Source organism: Spermophilus citellus, assembly GCF_964194105.1.
Source record: "Spermophilus citellus genome assembly, chromosome: 9".
NCBI classification, from domain to species: domain Eukaryota; kingdom Metazoa; phylum Chordata; class Mammalia; order Rodentia; family Sciuridae; genus Spermophilus; species Spermophilus citellus.
In genome coordinates this window covers 58,621,650-58,639,725 of record NC_138191.1, presented here as the reverse complement: position 1 = coordinate 58,639,725, position 18,076 = coordinate 58,621,650, and the positions used below count along the sequence as shown (strand labels likewise).

Sequence of the window (18,076 nt, the reverse complement as noted above, 5' to 3'; positions counted from 1 at the left end):
AGATATTAAAGATTGTTTTTTTTCAATTCCAATTCATCCTGAGGATAGTCCACGTTTTGCATTTACTATCCCTGCACTAAATCATGAAGGTCCTGATCAGAGATATGAATGGAAAGTACTCCCTCAAGGGATGGCTAACAGCCCAACTATGTGTCAAATTTATGTTAACAAAGTAATCCAGCCACTTAGAAATCAAAATCCTGAACTACAAATATTTCACTATATGGATGATGTATTATTAGCACACAAAGCTAAAAACACATTGCTAGAATGTTATGCCACACTTACAAATTTATTAAAAAATTATAATCTAGAGATAGCAATAGATAAAGTACAATTAAAATTTCCAATTAATTATTTAGGAGTTCTATTATCCTCAACCACGGTCCGTCCACCAAAAATTCAAATACGAGTAGATCAACTCAAATCACTTAATGACTTTCAAAAGTTATTAGGAGACATAAACTGGATAAGGCCTTATCTAGGTATTCCAACAGGAGAATTAGGACCTTTATTTGATATCCTAAAAGGTCCATCAGATCCAAATTCACCCCGAATGTTAACGCCTGAAGCAAGAAAGGCATTAAAAATCATTGAAACATATATGGAAAATATGCATTTGGATAGAATTGATATAAGTTTGCCTTTATTATTTATTGTACTACCAACAAAAAATATTCCTACAGGAGTATTTTGGCAAGAAGGTCCATTATTATGGATACATTTATCTTATTCTCCTAACACTATTCTTACTAGGTATCCTGAGGCTGTAGGACAATTAATACTCAAAGGAATAAAAACAGCAAAGGGAGTATTTGGAATTTCTCCCAATAAAATTATTACTCCATATACTATGAATCAAATTGATGAATTAGCTAATGAGTTAAATACTTGGGCAATAATCATGTGCAAATCTAATGTTTCATTTGATAACCACTTACCATCTAATCCTTTATTGTCTTTTTGGTCATTGCATCCTGTAATTTTTCCAAAAATGACAAGAAAAACACCTATCATGAATGCTCCAAATATATTCACTGATGGGTCAAATAATGGTACAGCAGCAATAGTTACACCTGATCAAACTTTTACATTTTTAGTACCCAAACAATCAGCTCAAAAGGTAGAGCTTAATGCAGTATTACAAGCTTTTGTGATGTTTAAAGATTCTGTATTTAATTTATTTTCTGATAGTCAGTATATAGTTAATGCTATAATATCCCTTGAAGATGTTGGTAGGATTTCCCCTTCTTCTACTGTTTTCTCTTTGTTTTCCACTATACAAAGTTTAATCTGGGACAGAAAAGATCCATTCTTTATAGGACATATCAGGGCACATACAGGATTGCCTGGAGCCCTTAGTTTGGGCAATGATTTAGCAGATAAAACTACACATGACATACATATTTTCTCTACACTAGAAGAAGCTATAAATTTTCATAAAAGGTTCCATGTCAATGCTAATACTTTACAAAAGCGTTTTGAAATAACTAAGGAATAAGCTAGACAAATAATAAAACAATGTCAAAATTATGTGACCTTTTTACCACAAGTTAATCTTGGAGTCAATCCTAGAGGATTGATACCTAACCATATTTGGCAGATGGACGTCACACATTTGCCAGAATTTGGAAAATTAAAATATTTACATGTTACAGTTGATACTTCTTCTGGATTTTTGATGGGCTCCCTTCATGCCAGAGAAAAAACTAAAGATGTTATAGCTCATTGCTTACAAAATTTTGCCACTGTGGGCATTCCAAAACAGTTAAAAACAGATAATGCCCCTGGTTATACTTCTACCTCTTTTAAACAATTTTGCTCATCATTTGGCATTACTCATATAACAGGAATCCCATACAATCCACAGGGACAAGGCATAGTTGAAAGAGCTCATCAAACTATTAAAATGTACTTATTAAAGCAAAAAGACGGAATTGGGAAGGGGTATATATTCCCCAAAGATAAACTTAAAATAACGCTTTTTACTCTAAACTTTTTAAATTTGGATTCATCAGGACTTAGTGCTGCAGAAAGGCATATGTGTCCAAAAAATGTACATAAGCCCAAGGTACTTTGGAAAGATATTCTAACAGGACAATGGAAAGGTCCTGACCCAGTAATTGTCTGGAGTCGGGGTCTGTTTGTGTGTTTCCACAGGAAGAACAGCAGCCGATTTGGATTCCAGAGAGATTACCAAGGTCCTGACCCAGTGATTGTCTGGAGTCGGGGACCTGTTTGTGTTTCCACAGAAAGAACCGCAGCCGATTTGGATTCCGGAAAGATTAACTAAAATCCTGACCCAGTGATTGTCTGGAGTCGGGGGCCTGTTTGTGTATTTCCACAGGGAGAACAGCAGCCGATTTGGATTCCAGAGAGATTAACTAAAGCGATTTCTACAGACCGAAAAGAAGATGATTTGGCTCAAATCCATAACAGCTGATATCCAAAACTCCAATTTGGCTATCCTTACATCTGCGACAGAACCAGGATGCTTTTTTCAATATCTATTTTATCATTGCCCTTTCCCATATCATGAAGTTCTATTTTGTTTTTTGAGCTCATACAGACCTAGGTTAATGTTTTGCTGATCAGTTCTATTTTTTTTTTTGACTATAGAGTTTTTAAACATTGCAATGGAGATTTCACCTGTAAAAAGTTATAAGGCCTTTACTATTATGTTATGTGTTATATGTATTATATTATGTGTGCACACTTGTGTTTTGTGTTATATGTTTGAATGTACGTATGTCCATATATCATATATGATGAGTGCTCATGAAAAAATGGATCCAAATATTTTTTTTATTCACGTGATTTAAATGGTTTAATTTAAATTGGGTAAATAACTGTTAAGAATTGTTTTAATATGTAAACAAAAAAGAAGGTTAACAGATCTGTTTGTTTACTTTCACCTTTCCTTTTCATTATATTTAATAATTCTCTTCAAGATAATATAAATTGTTAAGAAAATTGTTTTCTCTTCTCTTCAAGATAATGTAAATTGTTAAGAAAATTGTTTTCTTTTAGTGCCTTCTGGAATGTTACATAATTTTTCCTTTAGCCATTATTGCTAGAATTCCTATCTTCATCCCAGTGCCGGTGAAGACAAAGATAAAACTAATCTACAGTTTCTGCAATAGCCATCACTGAACTGCTTTCAGAACTTGCCTAAACTATGTGTCACTTGTATGCATTGTGAACTCACTTGTATGCATTGTGAACTATCTGTTGGTGCAGCGACTTGTGGTAGTGTTGGAGTATTTTTACTGATGATGTCATCGGTTGTACAATTTTTCCAACAAGAGCCGTCAATTGGCTTGGTGTATCTTCCTCCCTTCTGCTTGTCATGACAAAGACCTCTCCACAGGTGTGGCTGTATACTGGACCGGTAGTCAATGACGGGTAAGATCCAATTACAATGGTACCAACCTAAGACAGGAGGCTGACGCCCTGAGGTCAGCTCATCCGAAGACGGGTAAGGACCATATGTAGTATTGGACAACCTAAGGCAGGCACGGTCCCCAAGCCACATGCTTGTTATTTAAACAGAGAGGGGGAGATGTTGAGAGCCACAGCCAAAGGGGCCCCAGCAAACTTCCAGCTGTCAGCAAACTTCCAGCTGCCGGCTGATGATTAGCTCACAGCAGCCCCAGCAACATCTAGCTGATTGGCTCCTCTGCGGTGATGTTCATTGGGCTGTTTCCCTGCCCTTCAGACTGCCAGCTGATGATTGGCTCACAGCGGCCCCAGCTATATCTAGCTGATTGGCTCCTCCACGGAGCTGCTCATTGGGGGACTTCTTTGGCTCCGCCCACACGACCCAGCCAATCAGCCTCAAGAACAGGAGGATTGTGGGAGGTGGTGAGGGTTGTGTGGGGGTGAGAGGCTTGTGAGAAGCCGGTGGTGGCAGTTGGGCTCTGAGGGGTTTTTCCTGAGGAGCTGTTTTGTTTGGTGTTTTTAGTTCTAAAAATAAAGTTTGTTTCTTTTGACAAGTGGCTCCTGAATTGTGCCCAGCCAGACTGCGGCAACAAAACACAAACAAGCATCAAAAACAAACTGAGCTACAAATCTGAAATAATCAAAGACATTTTTCCTTACATGAATTAAAAAAAATAAAATGAATGTAATGCATGCCTAAAAATAGCTTTTGAAAAGTCAAAGTAGAAAGATAGAAGGAAAAAACAAAATTCTTCCATATTCTATTTTCCTAGTTCCACTCCCCAGAATTAATCATTATTAAGTATCTATTTATTAAACTAACATTATATAGCATTTACTACATTTTATGTTGTGCTGGAGTCCCTGAGTCCCTGTGAGCAGTCCCTGTGGAAAATGCATGCAGCTCTGAGTGAAGCTGAAGCTGCAAGGGAGACCCCAGACAGAGATGCCAGGAAGGCGAATGTGTGCTGAGGGAGGCTGCAGGCAACATGGCCACGTGGGCTGCAACCAGCAAGGCCGTGGGGTGGGGCTTCCCAAGCTTTTGGGAGCCCACATTCTGCCAGTGTCTTCTGAATCCTATAATTGTAGGATTTAATGTTTGCCCTGCTGGGTTTTGGTCTTGCTTTGGTCCAGTCCCTCCTTTTACTCCTCTATTCTTCCATTTTGGAATGGGAACATTTACCCTGTGCCATTGTATTGTGGAAGTGTGCAACTTTTTCTTTTTACAGGGGCTCACAACTGAATTGGCTTTGTGTCCTGGAAGAAAATGTGGAGTGACGCTGAGGTAGTGAAGACTTTGGGACTCGGGATGGTCTGAATGTGTTCTGCGTTGGGAGATGGATATGAATGTTTGGGAAGCCAGGAGCAAAATGCTATGGTTTGAATGTGTCCCCAAAGGCCCACGTGTTAAAGGCTTAGTCCCCAATCTGGAGCTGTTGGGAGATGGTAGAATCTTGACTCAGGAGGCTGAAGCAGAAGGATTGCATGTTTGAGGCCAGCCTTGGCAACTCAGGAAGATCCTGTCTCAAAATTTAAAAAATTTAATTTAATTTAATTTTTAAAAAAGGACTGGGAATGTAGCTCAGTGGTACAGCATCCCTGGGTTCAATCCCTACAATCACAAAAAGATGGGGTGGGGGAGATGGGGCCTAATCGGAGGTATTAAGTCATTGGGGATATACTCTCAATGGGACACAGTCTCTTCTGCTTTTCCATTCCTTGGTCATGAAGTGAATGAATTCTGTTGTGATGTGCTCTCAAAAGGATGTACTGCCTTGCCACAATCCCAAAAGCAAGGAGGCCAATTGACCATGGACTGAAACCTCTAAAACTGAGCCAAAAATAATCCTTTCTTTGTTTCAAGTTGAGTATCTGAGGTATTTTGTTGCAGTAATGGAAAGCAGACTAACAGTCTACTTATTTTATTATTTTAACACTTACACTAACCCTATGAGGTAGGTGATATAATTACCATTTCATTGATGGGGAAACTGAAGCAGATAGGTAAAATAACATCTGGAGGTAAAAAGTAGTGGCAATGCCAGTATTTGAACCCAGAAGTCAGGACTCACAGCTTATGGTCTTAACCACTAGGACAGCCTGCCTCTTTTATTTCTACATAAAAATAATAATAAATGAGAACCATATTAATTAATAAAAAAATCCAAACAAAGCAGATTATATCGTGCCCCTCCTTCAAACCCTCTATTAAACTCCCAATTCAATTAGAATGAAGTCCAAAGTCCTTTCCTTTGCTTGTTAAGCCCCTTTGGAGATGGCCTGGTCTACTTCTCCATCCTAGTCTTTACCACTTGCTCTCTGGTTCTTTATTTTTTGAGCTAAGCTGGTCTTTCTCTTCTCTAAACCAACCAAGCTTCTTCCTGCTTCACGTCTGTTTCACGTGTGTTGGTTCCACTTGCAGCGTATTCTCTGAGTTCTTCATAGGGACAGTTCCTTCACTTCATTCAATTATTAGCACCAATGTCACCTTAGGAAGGCCTTTTCTAACCCCCAATCTATAATAAGAGTCCTCTCCCATCCCCTGGCACCTGGAACTCATTCTGTTTTGCTTTCCTTCTATCTTTTAAATTATCTATCTATTCATTTACGATGTCTTCTCTCACATTAAAACATAAGGCACACAAGGCCAGAGGCTTTGTCTGTCTTGTTCCCGACGGTCTCACCCAATACATCAAAAAGTGCCTGGCACACAACTGACACTCAAATGCTGGAGATTCATTCAGAAATCCTCTTTTACATGATTAGTAGTGTCAACTTGAAAATTATTCAAAATTTCTAATAAATAATATATACTCATACTGGGAAATTTAGAAGTAGGATGAACATAAAAATGTAATTTTTCCCTGCCCAAGTTTTGTTGTATCTTATTCCAGTCCAATAGCATCCTATTTTTATTTACATTTCTTTGATGGGGAGGTAGAATTTTTTTTTCATTATGTTTATCAGCTGTTTGTGTTTTTTTTTAGCTCAGCCTATGCCTATAATTTAATTCTTTGTTCATGCATGAGCTCAAATATTATCTCTGAAAGGTCTTCCCTGATCATCTCCTCTAAAGCATCTCTACCATCCCTCTTCCCCATTCTCTACCAACTCACCTGTGTGCCTCCTATATATAGGACACACCATAGCCGATAATTGTTTTGTTTGTTTATCTATCAACTGCTTGTGTCTCCCATCTCTCTGGGGGAAATGTAAGGTTCATAAGAGAAGTAATCTTATCTTTTTTCTTTTTTTTTTTCCAGTATTGGGGATTGAGCCCAGGGGTTTCACATATGCTAGACAAGCATTCTACCACTGAGTTATACTCCCAGCCTTCTTATTTTTTACTTTGAAATAACTAAAACAGGGCTGGGGATGTGGCTCAAGCGGTAGCGCGCTCGCCTGGCATGCATGCGGCCCGGGTTCGATCCTCAGCACCACATACCAACAAAGTTGTTGTGTCCGCCGAGAACTAAAAAATAAATATTAAAAAATTCTCTCTCTCTCTCTCCTCTCTCACTCTCTCTTTAAAAAAAAAAAGAAATAACTAAAACAGTATCTGGGGATACACAGGGAATAGGGAAGAAATAAATATCTATTGAATGAATGAATTAAAGCCTACAAAACTGAAATACATGTAATGTTCTAAAACTCTGGTTCAAAAATTATTTTAATAATACCTTTAGTTTAAGGTAGAATTAAAGCTTACTGACATTCTGGAATCTTTATTCATAATTTCCATACCTGATTGTTGGGCTTGGTGGATAAGCATTTTCCAAAATAAAGCGTTTCCGTAACACAGAGGCTATTACATGCGGGCCCATCGATAACTCCAGTCTTGTACTTGTCACACTAAAAACCAGGAGATTAAAAAAAAAAGTAGTTAATAAAAAAAGGTTCATGGGAAGAAACATCTGAAAGATATCAATAAAAGGTATTTTTATCCTTTAATAGAAAGTTGTTTTTTTTTTTTTTTTTTTTTTTTTAGTTTTCGGCGTACATAATATCTTTGTTTGAATGTGGTGCTGAGGATCAAACCCGGGCCGCACGCATGCCAGGTGAGCACGCTACCACTTGAGCCACATCCCCAGCCCCAAAGAGAGAAAGTTTTCTGATGAAAAGAATGTGGGCTTTGGATTTAGACAGAAGTATATTTGAATCCATCTGCTCTATTACTTTCTACCTCTATGATGATGAGAGGGAGCTTCTTAGTTTTTTTTTTTTTTTTTTTTTTTTTTTTTTTTTTTTTTTTGGTGCTGGGGATTGAACCCAGGGCCTTGTGCTTGTGAAACAAGCACTCTACTAACTGAGCTACTCCCCCAGCCCCGGGGGCTTCTTGTGTGCACAGAAGTTTGAAACTATTTTTCCCATGTAGAGTGGTCTAAGGTGGTAGAATCCCTACTTCCTCCAACAATAGAAACATTCCATTTGAAAATTTTTAAATAACAAAATAAAGTTATGTCTGTCATTGTGTCATCCTTGAGATCACACAAAAACAAAAAGAAAATGAGAAAAACATAAACTCCATATTTGATAAAATAAGGTACCAATGTAATCCCAGGCACAATACAATAATTGAGGGTGATCTACTAAACTCAGAGATTATACCAGAGCCCAAAAATAGGCTGAGATTAAATACCTGCTGAGGCCTCAGTTCTCAAAGTGGGCAGGGCACCAGGCATCTGAGGAACAGAACCATCATCCTGGTTTACAAGGAAAGTTTGAGGGGCACAAGCTTCCGGGACTTCCCAGAACACCACCAGACACCATGAAGTAGTGGAACAAGGTGGGGTTGTATGATAAAATCATTAAACATGTTAACTTTGTTGGAGGCAGTCTGGTGATGGACTACAGCTGGGAGAGATGAGTGACGAAGAGCCCTGTAGCTCCTGCGGAGATACACAGGCTAATACGTCTGTGTGAGGTCTCTGTCTCTGCCTCACCTCTTGCCTGTTCCTCAATACACACACACACACACACACACACACACACACACACACACACACACACAAATGCAGAACCAACAATCAGCTTCACTGCTAGCTCAGTTCACTGCCCAGTTGCTGTCTGTAAATAGTTGAAAAAATAATGCACACAGGAATGAGTAAAATAACTCTAAAATAAAGTACTCTAAAACACTCTAAAATAAAACTAAAATAAAATAAGCAAGAGATCTATATAGCAAACTTAAAAGAATTAGAATTAGGAGGAAAGAAATAAGAAAAGCAAAAATCAGATAAAGAAAATTTCCAGAAAAAAATGTTATCATGAAGTAGAACAAGTATGTTGTTATGAATTCAAAGGATTTACTGAAACAGTTTAAAATAAATTGTGGTATATTTAGAAAATAAACTACTTAGTAATTAAAATGAAAGAAATAAGCTCATATATATCTACATGGAAAATATTTATAATGTTAAGAGGCAGAAGTTGCAGATTGACACATGGGATCTAGTACCACTTATTGAAGTTTAGAAGCATACAAAGGGTCTGGGAGTGCAGCTTAGTGGTAGAATATTGCTTACCCTGCATGAGACCCTGGGTCTGATCCCCAGCACAGGTGAAAAACATGCAAAGTAATACCATGTGTTGTTTATATGCCTACATACAGGTAAGGAAAGTATGAAAGCATAATGGCAGGACACCCACCATACTCAAGAGAATGGTTATTCTGGAGGAGGAAGACTATCTAGGAAGATACAGAGAACTTCAACTGTACCTGTAATGTCTTATTTCTTTGGAAAAATGGAGCAAATATGGCAAAAGCTTAAGATTTGTTAAGAAGGTGGTAGATACATAGGTGTTTGTCAAATTGTTTTCTTTATGCCAACATTGTCCTAAGCAGTTTGCATGTATATCTCTTTAATCCTCAAAATCTCCTTATGGAATAGGGTTACCACTTTCTCTTCATTGATAAGAAACAGACAAGCCAGGTGCAATGGTGCAAGCTTGTAATCCCAGCAGCTTGGGAGGCTGAGGAAGGAGGATGGTAAATTCAAGCAATTTAATGAGACCCTGCCTCAAAATAATAATAATAATAATAATAATAATAATAATAATAATAATAATGGGCTGGGGATGTGGCTCACTGTTAAGTGCCTGTGGGTTCAATCCCCAGTACCAAAAAAAAAAAAAAAAGGAAAAAGAAAACGAGACAAGGGAAGTTAAGAAGAGGTTAAGAGGGCTATGGTTGTGGCTCAGTGGTAGAATACTTGCCTTGCATGTGGGAGGCACTGGGTTTGATCCTCAGCACCACATAAAAATAAATAAATAAAATAAAGGTCCATTGACAACTAAAAAACATAGTTGAAAGAAGAGAAAAAAAAGAGAGAGAGAGAGAGAAGAGGTTAAGAACCAGGTACCAGGCACACCTGTAATCCCAGCAAGTCAAGAGGCAGAGGCAGGAGGATCACAGGTTTGAGGCCAGCCTGGATAACTTAGCTAGATCCTGGCTCAAAATTTAAAATAATTTTTTAAAAAACGGCTGGGTGTGGTCCTGGGCTCATTCACTAATTGGGATGGAAGGAGTTAAGAAACGTAGAACAGGTTCATGGTAGAGCTAGAATCTGAGCCTATATAGTTTGCCTCCAGAGCTTTTAACCAGTTAGGTTAGGTACAAGAACTATAATTACCTATGTTGGAGAGGAACTAGCAGAGCAGGGTTAGTATTGACTAGGTCAAATGCCCCTCCCAAGCGTTCCCATTAAAAATTTGTAGGCACACTCATTCCTTCATAGTCTTCCTCCTCCACACAAGCAACTCAAAACAGGGCCAGGATGTTCATCTTTGTTTCCTCAGGGTTTTGAACAATGCCTGATATAATCAATCACAGATATGAGTGTAAATATAATATACGTAACACATATAACGCACTTGTCAATTGGATGAGTGAGTGAAGTACATGCTGGGTTTTTACACAGGAGTAGCAAATAGTTCTCCTCTTTCTCCTCCTCTTCCTCCTTCTCCTCCCCTCCTTCTGTCCACCCCCCCCCCACCTTTTGTACTGGAGTTTGAACTCAGGGGTGCTCTACCACTAAGCTACATCCCCAGCTCTATTTATTGCTTTATTTTTATTTTGAGACAGATCTCACTAAGTTGCTGCGGCTGGCCTTGCACTTGCAATCCTCCTGCCTCAGCCCCACAAATTGGTGAGATTAGAGGACTTCACCACTGTGCCCAGCTCAGAAGTAGCACATTCTATTATGAAGAACTTCTGGGATAGGACTAAAAGAGCTGTCACCTTCCAGCGTCCTGATCTTAGACTCCTGAATCCTGAGGAACACTTTGTCTTTTATTCTGCCCAAAGTCAAGATTTAAAAGTACCTCGCTGCCACATGCATCTTCCAAATGAACAAGCTTGAAGCTGTGCATTTCTTTCCTGAGCTTAAATTCTTCCTCCATTCTTTCTTTATATTCCCAAATCTAACATTATTTTCCCTGCTAGATAATAATTTTATCTGAAGGCACAGAGTTGGTCACATCCATCTTTGAACTTCCTCTGTAGCACATAGCACAGTTTGCTATTTAAGTGTTCAATAAATGTTTATTAACTAACCAACACAGTGGTTTTGGGTTTAAAATCTCATTGGAAGCCAGGTGTGGTGGTCCCAGCCACAAGGAAGACTGAGGCAGGAGCAGTAGGCTTGTTTGAGCCTAAGGGCTTCGGGGCCAGCCTAGGCAACACAGCTAGACCATATCTCTTAAGAAAAAAAAAACTGGGGAAAAATTATTACTTTTCCATGACACCTAAAATGTTTTGTTTTACTTTAGAGCACAAACTAAGTTTCTTAGTAAACTGCTAAGCAGTGAAGTATTTAGCTACTAGAATTAAATTTCTTGTTTTGGGAAAAGGCCTCAAGCCAACCCACATCAAAGAGGTAGTCACAAAGTCACAAAGAACAGGCTCTTCAACTTGTGGTTTCTATCACAAACCAAAAGCAAATTTCCCACATACTTTTATGAAAAGGAGAGTTAGTTGCGTTTTGTTTTATTTTTCAGGCATACTCATACACACAAACTTTAATCACAGAAAGTAATATAATAGTCAAATAAAAATACACAGAAATTATAATGCATGTTCAATGTTAGAATAATCAGCAAAAAATGTCAAAGGTTTATCCATTCCTGAGATTTTTATTATCCTGATTCTACCACCACCTCTTTGCTTGCACTTGTCTCACACTACCAGAAGATGACACTCTTGAGCTTCATTTAAAAAACCCACCCAGGTTGAAGGAATAATTTCATGAACTACAGGAATTGTACCACAAGGGGGCAATAACAATAAACACATGTATAGCAGTAGGTTTTAAATAACTTTATAAGATCCACATTCTAAAAATGTATTTCAGGCATAAATTTCAGACTTCAGCTTCTCCTTAGTAAGGGGAAATAAAAGTAGAGTTGGGTTGTTCACAGTGCCTGAAAACCCTCCACGTCTCTAGTCCACCCCCTTTCCCATTCCCTGTATCAACTCTTGTTATATCTTCATCATCTTCTGCACTCACGTTACCTTCCAACTTCTCATTCTTTGCTTCTGACTTCTCTGTATTAGCCATTAAAGGTGTTCTTTCCCTGTACACAACACACACCTTCTCTATTCTTTCCTTTCCTACTGTATAATGACCATAATTTTTAAATTTATTTTTTAAATTTTTTTTTTATTTTTCAGCCAAATAAATGTTTTATAATAAATGCCTATTTGTATACCAGAAAATATTTTCATTAGTTGTAGATGAACATTATATCTTTATTTAATTTATTTATTTTTATGTGGTGCTGAGGATTGAACCTAGTGCTTCACACATGCGAGACAAGCACTTTACCACTGAGTCATAACCCCAGCCCCATAATTTATTTTAAAATTCCCCAATACACACAATACGGTATTTGCCTTGTTGTTGTTGTTGTTATTTGCAGGTTATAGTCCAGGTATCTTTAATATCATAACCAAGGATGCACAGATGTGTTCTGTTGGAGCTCTAATCAGGAAGCCAATGTTTCAGAGGCAACTAACTACTCAAAGTACTTCTATATTCCTTATATCAAGTTTGATCTATTTCTCAGATTTTTTTTTTAACTGTGCTGGGGATGGAACCTAGGGCTTCACACATGTTAAGCATTCTAACAAGCTATACTAGTCCCATTTAGAAATAGGACTTTATTGGTAAAATCTGTGGCTTATCAGAGAGCATGATGAAAGTTAGAAATGAACTATCATTGATGAAATTAAAGATATTTAAGATTTAAGATATTTATTGGCTAAAATATGATATTCTATACACTTTCATTAAGAGGGAGTAGGAACCAGTTGGAGCTATAATCTTTCTCTTTAAATAGGTTCTCTGAACTAATCCTTATATAATAGATGTTTCTCAAACCTGAAGGAAGTTCAGATCACCTGTAGGCTTCTTAAACTACAGACTGCTGGACCCTAGTCTCAGAGTTTCTGACTCACTAGATCTTGGGTGAGACTGAAAATGTGCACTTATAGATGATGCTGATGCTGGTGGTCAATGTAGACATTTTGGGAATTGTTGGTTCAGAATTTCTAGCTGTCCTGATGGTAATTATAAGTTAACAAAACCTGTCTTGGGAGTATCATTGCTTCTGCCTTGAGTAAATCTTTCATGCAAGTTGACAGTGCACCTAAAAGGACAAAATTAGGACTTTAATGAGTGTACAGATAGGTTATAGGAAATGTTTTAGGACTGTTTGCAAATAGATATATGTGTTGCAGATACTTTGTGTGTGTGTGTGTGTGTGTGTGTGTGTGTGTGTGTGTGTTTTACTGGGAATTCAGCCCAGGATGGCAAGCATGCTAGGCAAGCACTATACCACTGAACTACATCCCAAGCCCATTTTAAATTTTATTTTGCCAAGGCTGGTCTCAAACTTGTGATCCTCCTGCCTCAGCCTCCTGAGTAGCTAGGATTATAGGCATATTCCACCATGCTCAGCCAAATAAATGTTTTATAATAAATGCCTATTTGTATACCAGAAAATATTTTCATTATAATCTAGTAATAAGTTGCATGGAAGTAGTTAGTCTTCACCTGTGTCAAATATTTTCAGTGGTTCAATTTTCTTTTCAATCGCTATGCCTTTTATTTATTTTTCTTTTCTTATTATAGTGGTTAGGATATTCAGTAAAATATAGAAGTGAGGAAAATGTACATCCTTGCCTTGATCCTGATCACAGACATTATATATTCAGACTTTTACCATTACACATGATGTTGGATATAGGGGTTTTTGTAGTCAGGTTGAAAAATTTCCTTTGTGTTCTTTTTTTTGGGGGTGGGTACTGGGTATTGAACTCAGGGGTACTTGACCACTGAGCCACATCTCCAGCCCTATTTCATATTTTATTCAGAGACAGGGTCTCACTGAGTTGCTTAGTTAGCGCTTCACATTTTGTTGAGGCTGGCTTTGAACTCACGATCCTCCTGTCTCAGGCTCCAGTCCTTTGTATTCTTAGTTGCTAAGAATTTACTGATTTTTGTCAAATGTATCAATTTAGATAATCCTATCATTGTCTCTTCTATTCCTTCTCCATAATAAAAGATTTTCAAATACTGAATCAATCTTGCATTACAGGAATATATTTACTTTGTCAGGCTCCACTATCTTTCAAACAGAATTTAAGGACTCTGATAGACAAACTGGACTAGCTCAATTTAAAATAATTTCCAGACAGGTATGGTAGCACACACCTAAAATCCCAGCTCCCAGAAGTCTAAGGACGGAGGATCTTAAATTTGAGGCTGACCTGAGCAATTTAGCAAGACCCTGTTTCAAAGTAAAATTTAGAAAAAGGGATAGGGATAGTTCAGTATTAAAGGACTTGTCTTGCATGCTTGAGGCCCTGGGTTCAATCCCCCGTACACACACACACACACACACACACACACACACACACACAGAAAAATCCCAGCTGAAAGGTGGAAGCAACCTAAATGTCCATCAATGGATGAACAGTAAATAAAATGTGGTATTTCCATATAATAGAATATTATTCTAACTTTAAAAGGAAGGAAGTTGTGACATATGCTGCAATATGGATGATCCTTAGGGACATAATGCTAAATGAAATAAGCTAGTCATTAAAAAGACAAATCCTGTATTATTTCACTTCTATGAGGCATCTAAAGTAAACTTTAGAAACGGAAAGTAGAATTGTGGTTGCCAAGGAATGGAAGGAGGAGAAAGGGGAGTTGTTCAACATGTAGAGTTTCAGTTTTACGAAATAAAAAAATCATGAAGAAACAATAATGTGAATATACTTAACACTATTGAATCATACATTTAAAAATAGTTGAGATGGTAGATGTTATATTTTTTTACAACTTATTTTTCAGCAGCTTCTAGAAACAGCAGTCTGTAGTCACAGTCACTTATCTCCCTCATCCCAACTTGATCCAACAGCTTGGCTTTTAACTCTATTACATTTTACAAATACTCCCAACCCATTTAACAATGAACTCTGAATTGCGGATTTCAATTCTTACATTATTTAACTTCCTTCAGCATTTGTCTTTGTTGGCCTCCACTGCTTAAAAACTATTTCCTAATGACGTCTCTTCTCATGTTTTTCTCTTCTTTCTTGGTAACTCCTTACCAGTCTTCTTCGTGGAGTTCTCTTCCTTTCTCACAATTTAAAATATTATTTTCCAGGGGTTTATTCCACTTCCTTTAGGTTCTCTGTACACTGTCACGAGTGAGACGTTTATTCCTATGGTACTGATGAGCCTTGGCTCTGTCTCCACCCACGGCCTGCTCTTGAGCTAAATACTGAAGTGCTCCCTGGGCATCTCTTGTCTCTATCTGGATAGCCTACAAGCACTTCACACTTAAGCTACCCTCAACTGAACTCACCCTCTCCTGGCCCTCTCTCCCATGTTTATCCTTCTTTATTCCCATTATCCATCCTCCACCTGGCTCCTCTATGATTGAGAGTTCAAAGTCCTACCTGGGTTCTGCACCACTTCTAGCTGATCTTTGTGGCTACTAAAGGAGCAAGCACAGACTTCAGTTGTCTGGAAATGTAAATTTATTCTTCTTCCTCATGCCGCCAAATCTCTTTTTGTTTGGGTTTTTTGTTTGTTCGTCTAAGTTTTTGGTGCTGGAGATCAAATCCATGTGCTAGGCAAATACTCTACCACTGAGCTACATCTCTAGCCCCACATCTCCAAATTCAGCTGGTCACCAAGTGCTGGCGATCCAATCACTTCCTTAGTGTCTTTGTTACTTGCCCTCCATTCCTGCTGCCAGGGCATAGTTTCAGCTTCCCCACGTTGCGTCTGTATTACGCAGATGCCATGAAACTCATCTTCCTGCTTGTGATGTCTCCAATTCACCCATTACTCTGCATCTGGTGACATTTAGGGTGGGGATTACTGGGGATTGAGCCCAGGGGTGTTCTACCACTGAGCTATATCCCCAACCCTTTTTATTTTTTGAGAAAGGATCTCACAAAGTTGCTCAGGCTGGTCTTGAACTTTCAATCCTCCTGCCTCAGCCTCCCGAGACACTCAGATTACAGGTGTGTGCCATTATGCCTCACTAGTCATTCTATTCCTGAAATGCAGCAATAGTCATATCTTTATAGACTTGTACATGCCAATTTTTCAAAATTCAGCTCAAATATAATGCTTCCCAGAAAGCCTTATAGACCTTGTTCACTAGGGTTGCCCATACCAACACTGCATAGGACATAATTATATTATATAAATATTATATATAAATGTTATATATATGTATATATAATATTGTATTTTTCATTTATTGTCAATATTTAGAACATGCTTATACTCCAAAAAGTATTTATGGCTTATTTTAAATTCAAATTTATCTGAGCATCTTGTATTTTTATTTGCTACCTCTAGCAACCCTATTCTCAGTGATGTATTCTTCCTTTTCATTTTTCCATATCCCCTACTAGCCTGTAAGCATCTCCAGGACAGGGACACGTCTCGTCTCCACCTCCCCAGGAACTAGCATAACACAAGGAATCATATACTAAATGTTTAACTAAAAGAATATAGCATTTTAGGGCTGGGGCTGTAGCTTAGTGGTAGAGCATGTGCCTAGCATGTGTGAGTCACTGGGTTCCATCCTCAGCACCACATAAAAAATTAAATAAATAAAATGAAGGCACACTATCCATCTACAACTATATAATTAAAAAAAATATATAGTATTGTTTGCTTCATTCTTCTAAGTTGTTTTCAATCTTTAGTCTCTTTATTGCTCTTTATTGCTTCATAGGAATGATATTAAGGATAACAATGATACCACCTATTCAGGATTATAGTGACTCTTACATGATATAAAAGAGCAGCATAATACATCAAAAGTCACCAGAAATACTACCATAATTTAGCCATTAAGATTACCTGGATTGGAGTTGTAGCTCAGTGATAGAACACTTGTCAAGTATGCACAAGGCTCTGGGTTTGATTTTCAGTACCACAAAAAATAATAAATGAATTAATTAAAAACCAAAATGATTATTCTTTGGATAGGGCTTATATTTCATAATATTTGAAATAAATTTCTTTAGTAAATGTAAATTCATAAAGAGATCGGTAACCTAACCTAAGTTTGCATAAAGGGAGCAGGACTGTACTTTTCATAAAAGGAAAAAAATTAAGCTTGTTCTTTAAAAATGGTATGTCCCAAGTAGTATTGGTTCAGTACACTTAATGGCATAAAATGAACTGTCAAGTCAAGTAATAATTGATCCTAAGCAAAGGCAAAACTAATTGATATGGTTATATATTACTATCTAATTGGAAACATGGCTCTAAATATCTTAAATTTAGTATATCTTAAGCTAGTTATTTTTTTAAGCAATAAGCCATTAGCCCTAGAAATTGAATCTCAAAAGAGACTTAATAACATTTAGGGGCCCTTTTATCTTTTAATGCTTCCATTTTAAAAGGTGTACTCTCCAAAAAAAATGGAAGAAGCTCCTAAAGGGGGGGGGAAGGGGGAAAGCATGTTGCTTTAGTAGCCACCAAGGTCAGCTAGAAGTAGTACAGGGCCTCACATGACCCAGGTGGGACTTTGAACTTTCAGTCAGAGATAGTCAGCCAATCTCAGTATGAAACAATGTGGTCCTAAGAAAAGCACAGAAGGGAAGTATTTCTCCTGGCTTCTGTTTTTTCTTTATTTTATGGAAAAAACAAACAAAATAGGCTGTGTCAAAGGAATCTTACCTACAGTCAAACTGTGCAAGATTTCTTCATTGTTAGGTACCAAATAGGATTTGTTGAAATAATGAATGAATTAGGGATTTCTATAATCAGAGAAAATCCACAATGAATCACATAACACATTATGCAATCAGCTTGTTAGAAAAAGAAACAAAGAAAAAAAAAGGGGGGTATTTCCAAGCACATCTGACTAGGGTTACTGGCCGCTGTCATTTTTAGAAAGCGGCTTCTAAACAAAGAGCCAAACAGTTCTCATTCCTTACAACTTACCTGCAAGTTGACCTTGCTTTTGGGGGAGTGTATCATTCTACTCCACTTCCCTTCTACAAGTTTTAAGGCTTATTATTCATTTCACTTGAATCAAGCCCTAAATAATAGGTATGACTGTGGAATGTTTCATATTTTCTCTTCTTTTC

General features: G+C 37.7%; 1 protein-coding gene across 2 annotated transcripts in view; it reads right to left on the bottom strand.

Moving 5' to 3' along the window:
• Positions 1–18,076, bottom strand: part of DIPK1A (divergent protein kinase domain 1A) — a 115,576-nt gene that overhangs the window by 7,201 nt on the left and 90,299 nt on the right. For both annotated transcript variants that reach the window (XM_081307469.1, XM_081307470.1), the window contains exon 3: positions 7,186–7,293. In XM_081307469.1, the coding sequence (XP_081163595.1) occupies positions 7,186–7,293 (108 nt within the window). The remainder of the gene's footprint in view (positions 1–7,185; positions 7,294–18,076) is intronic.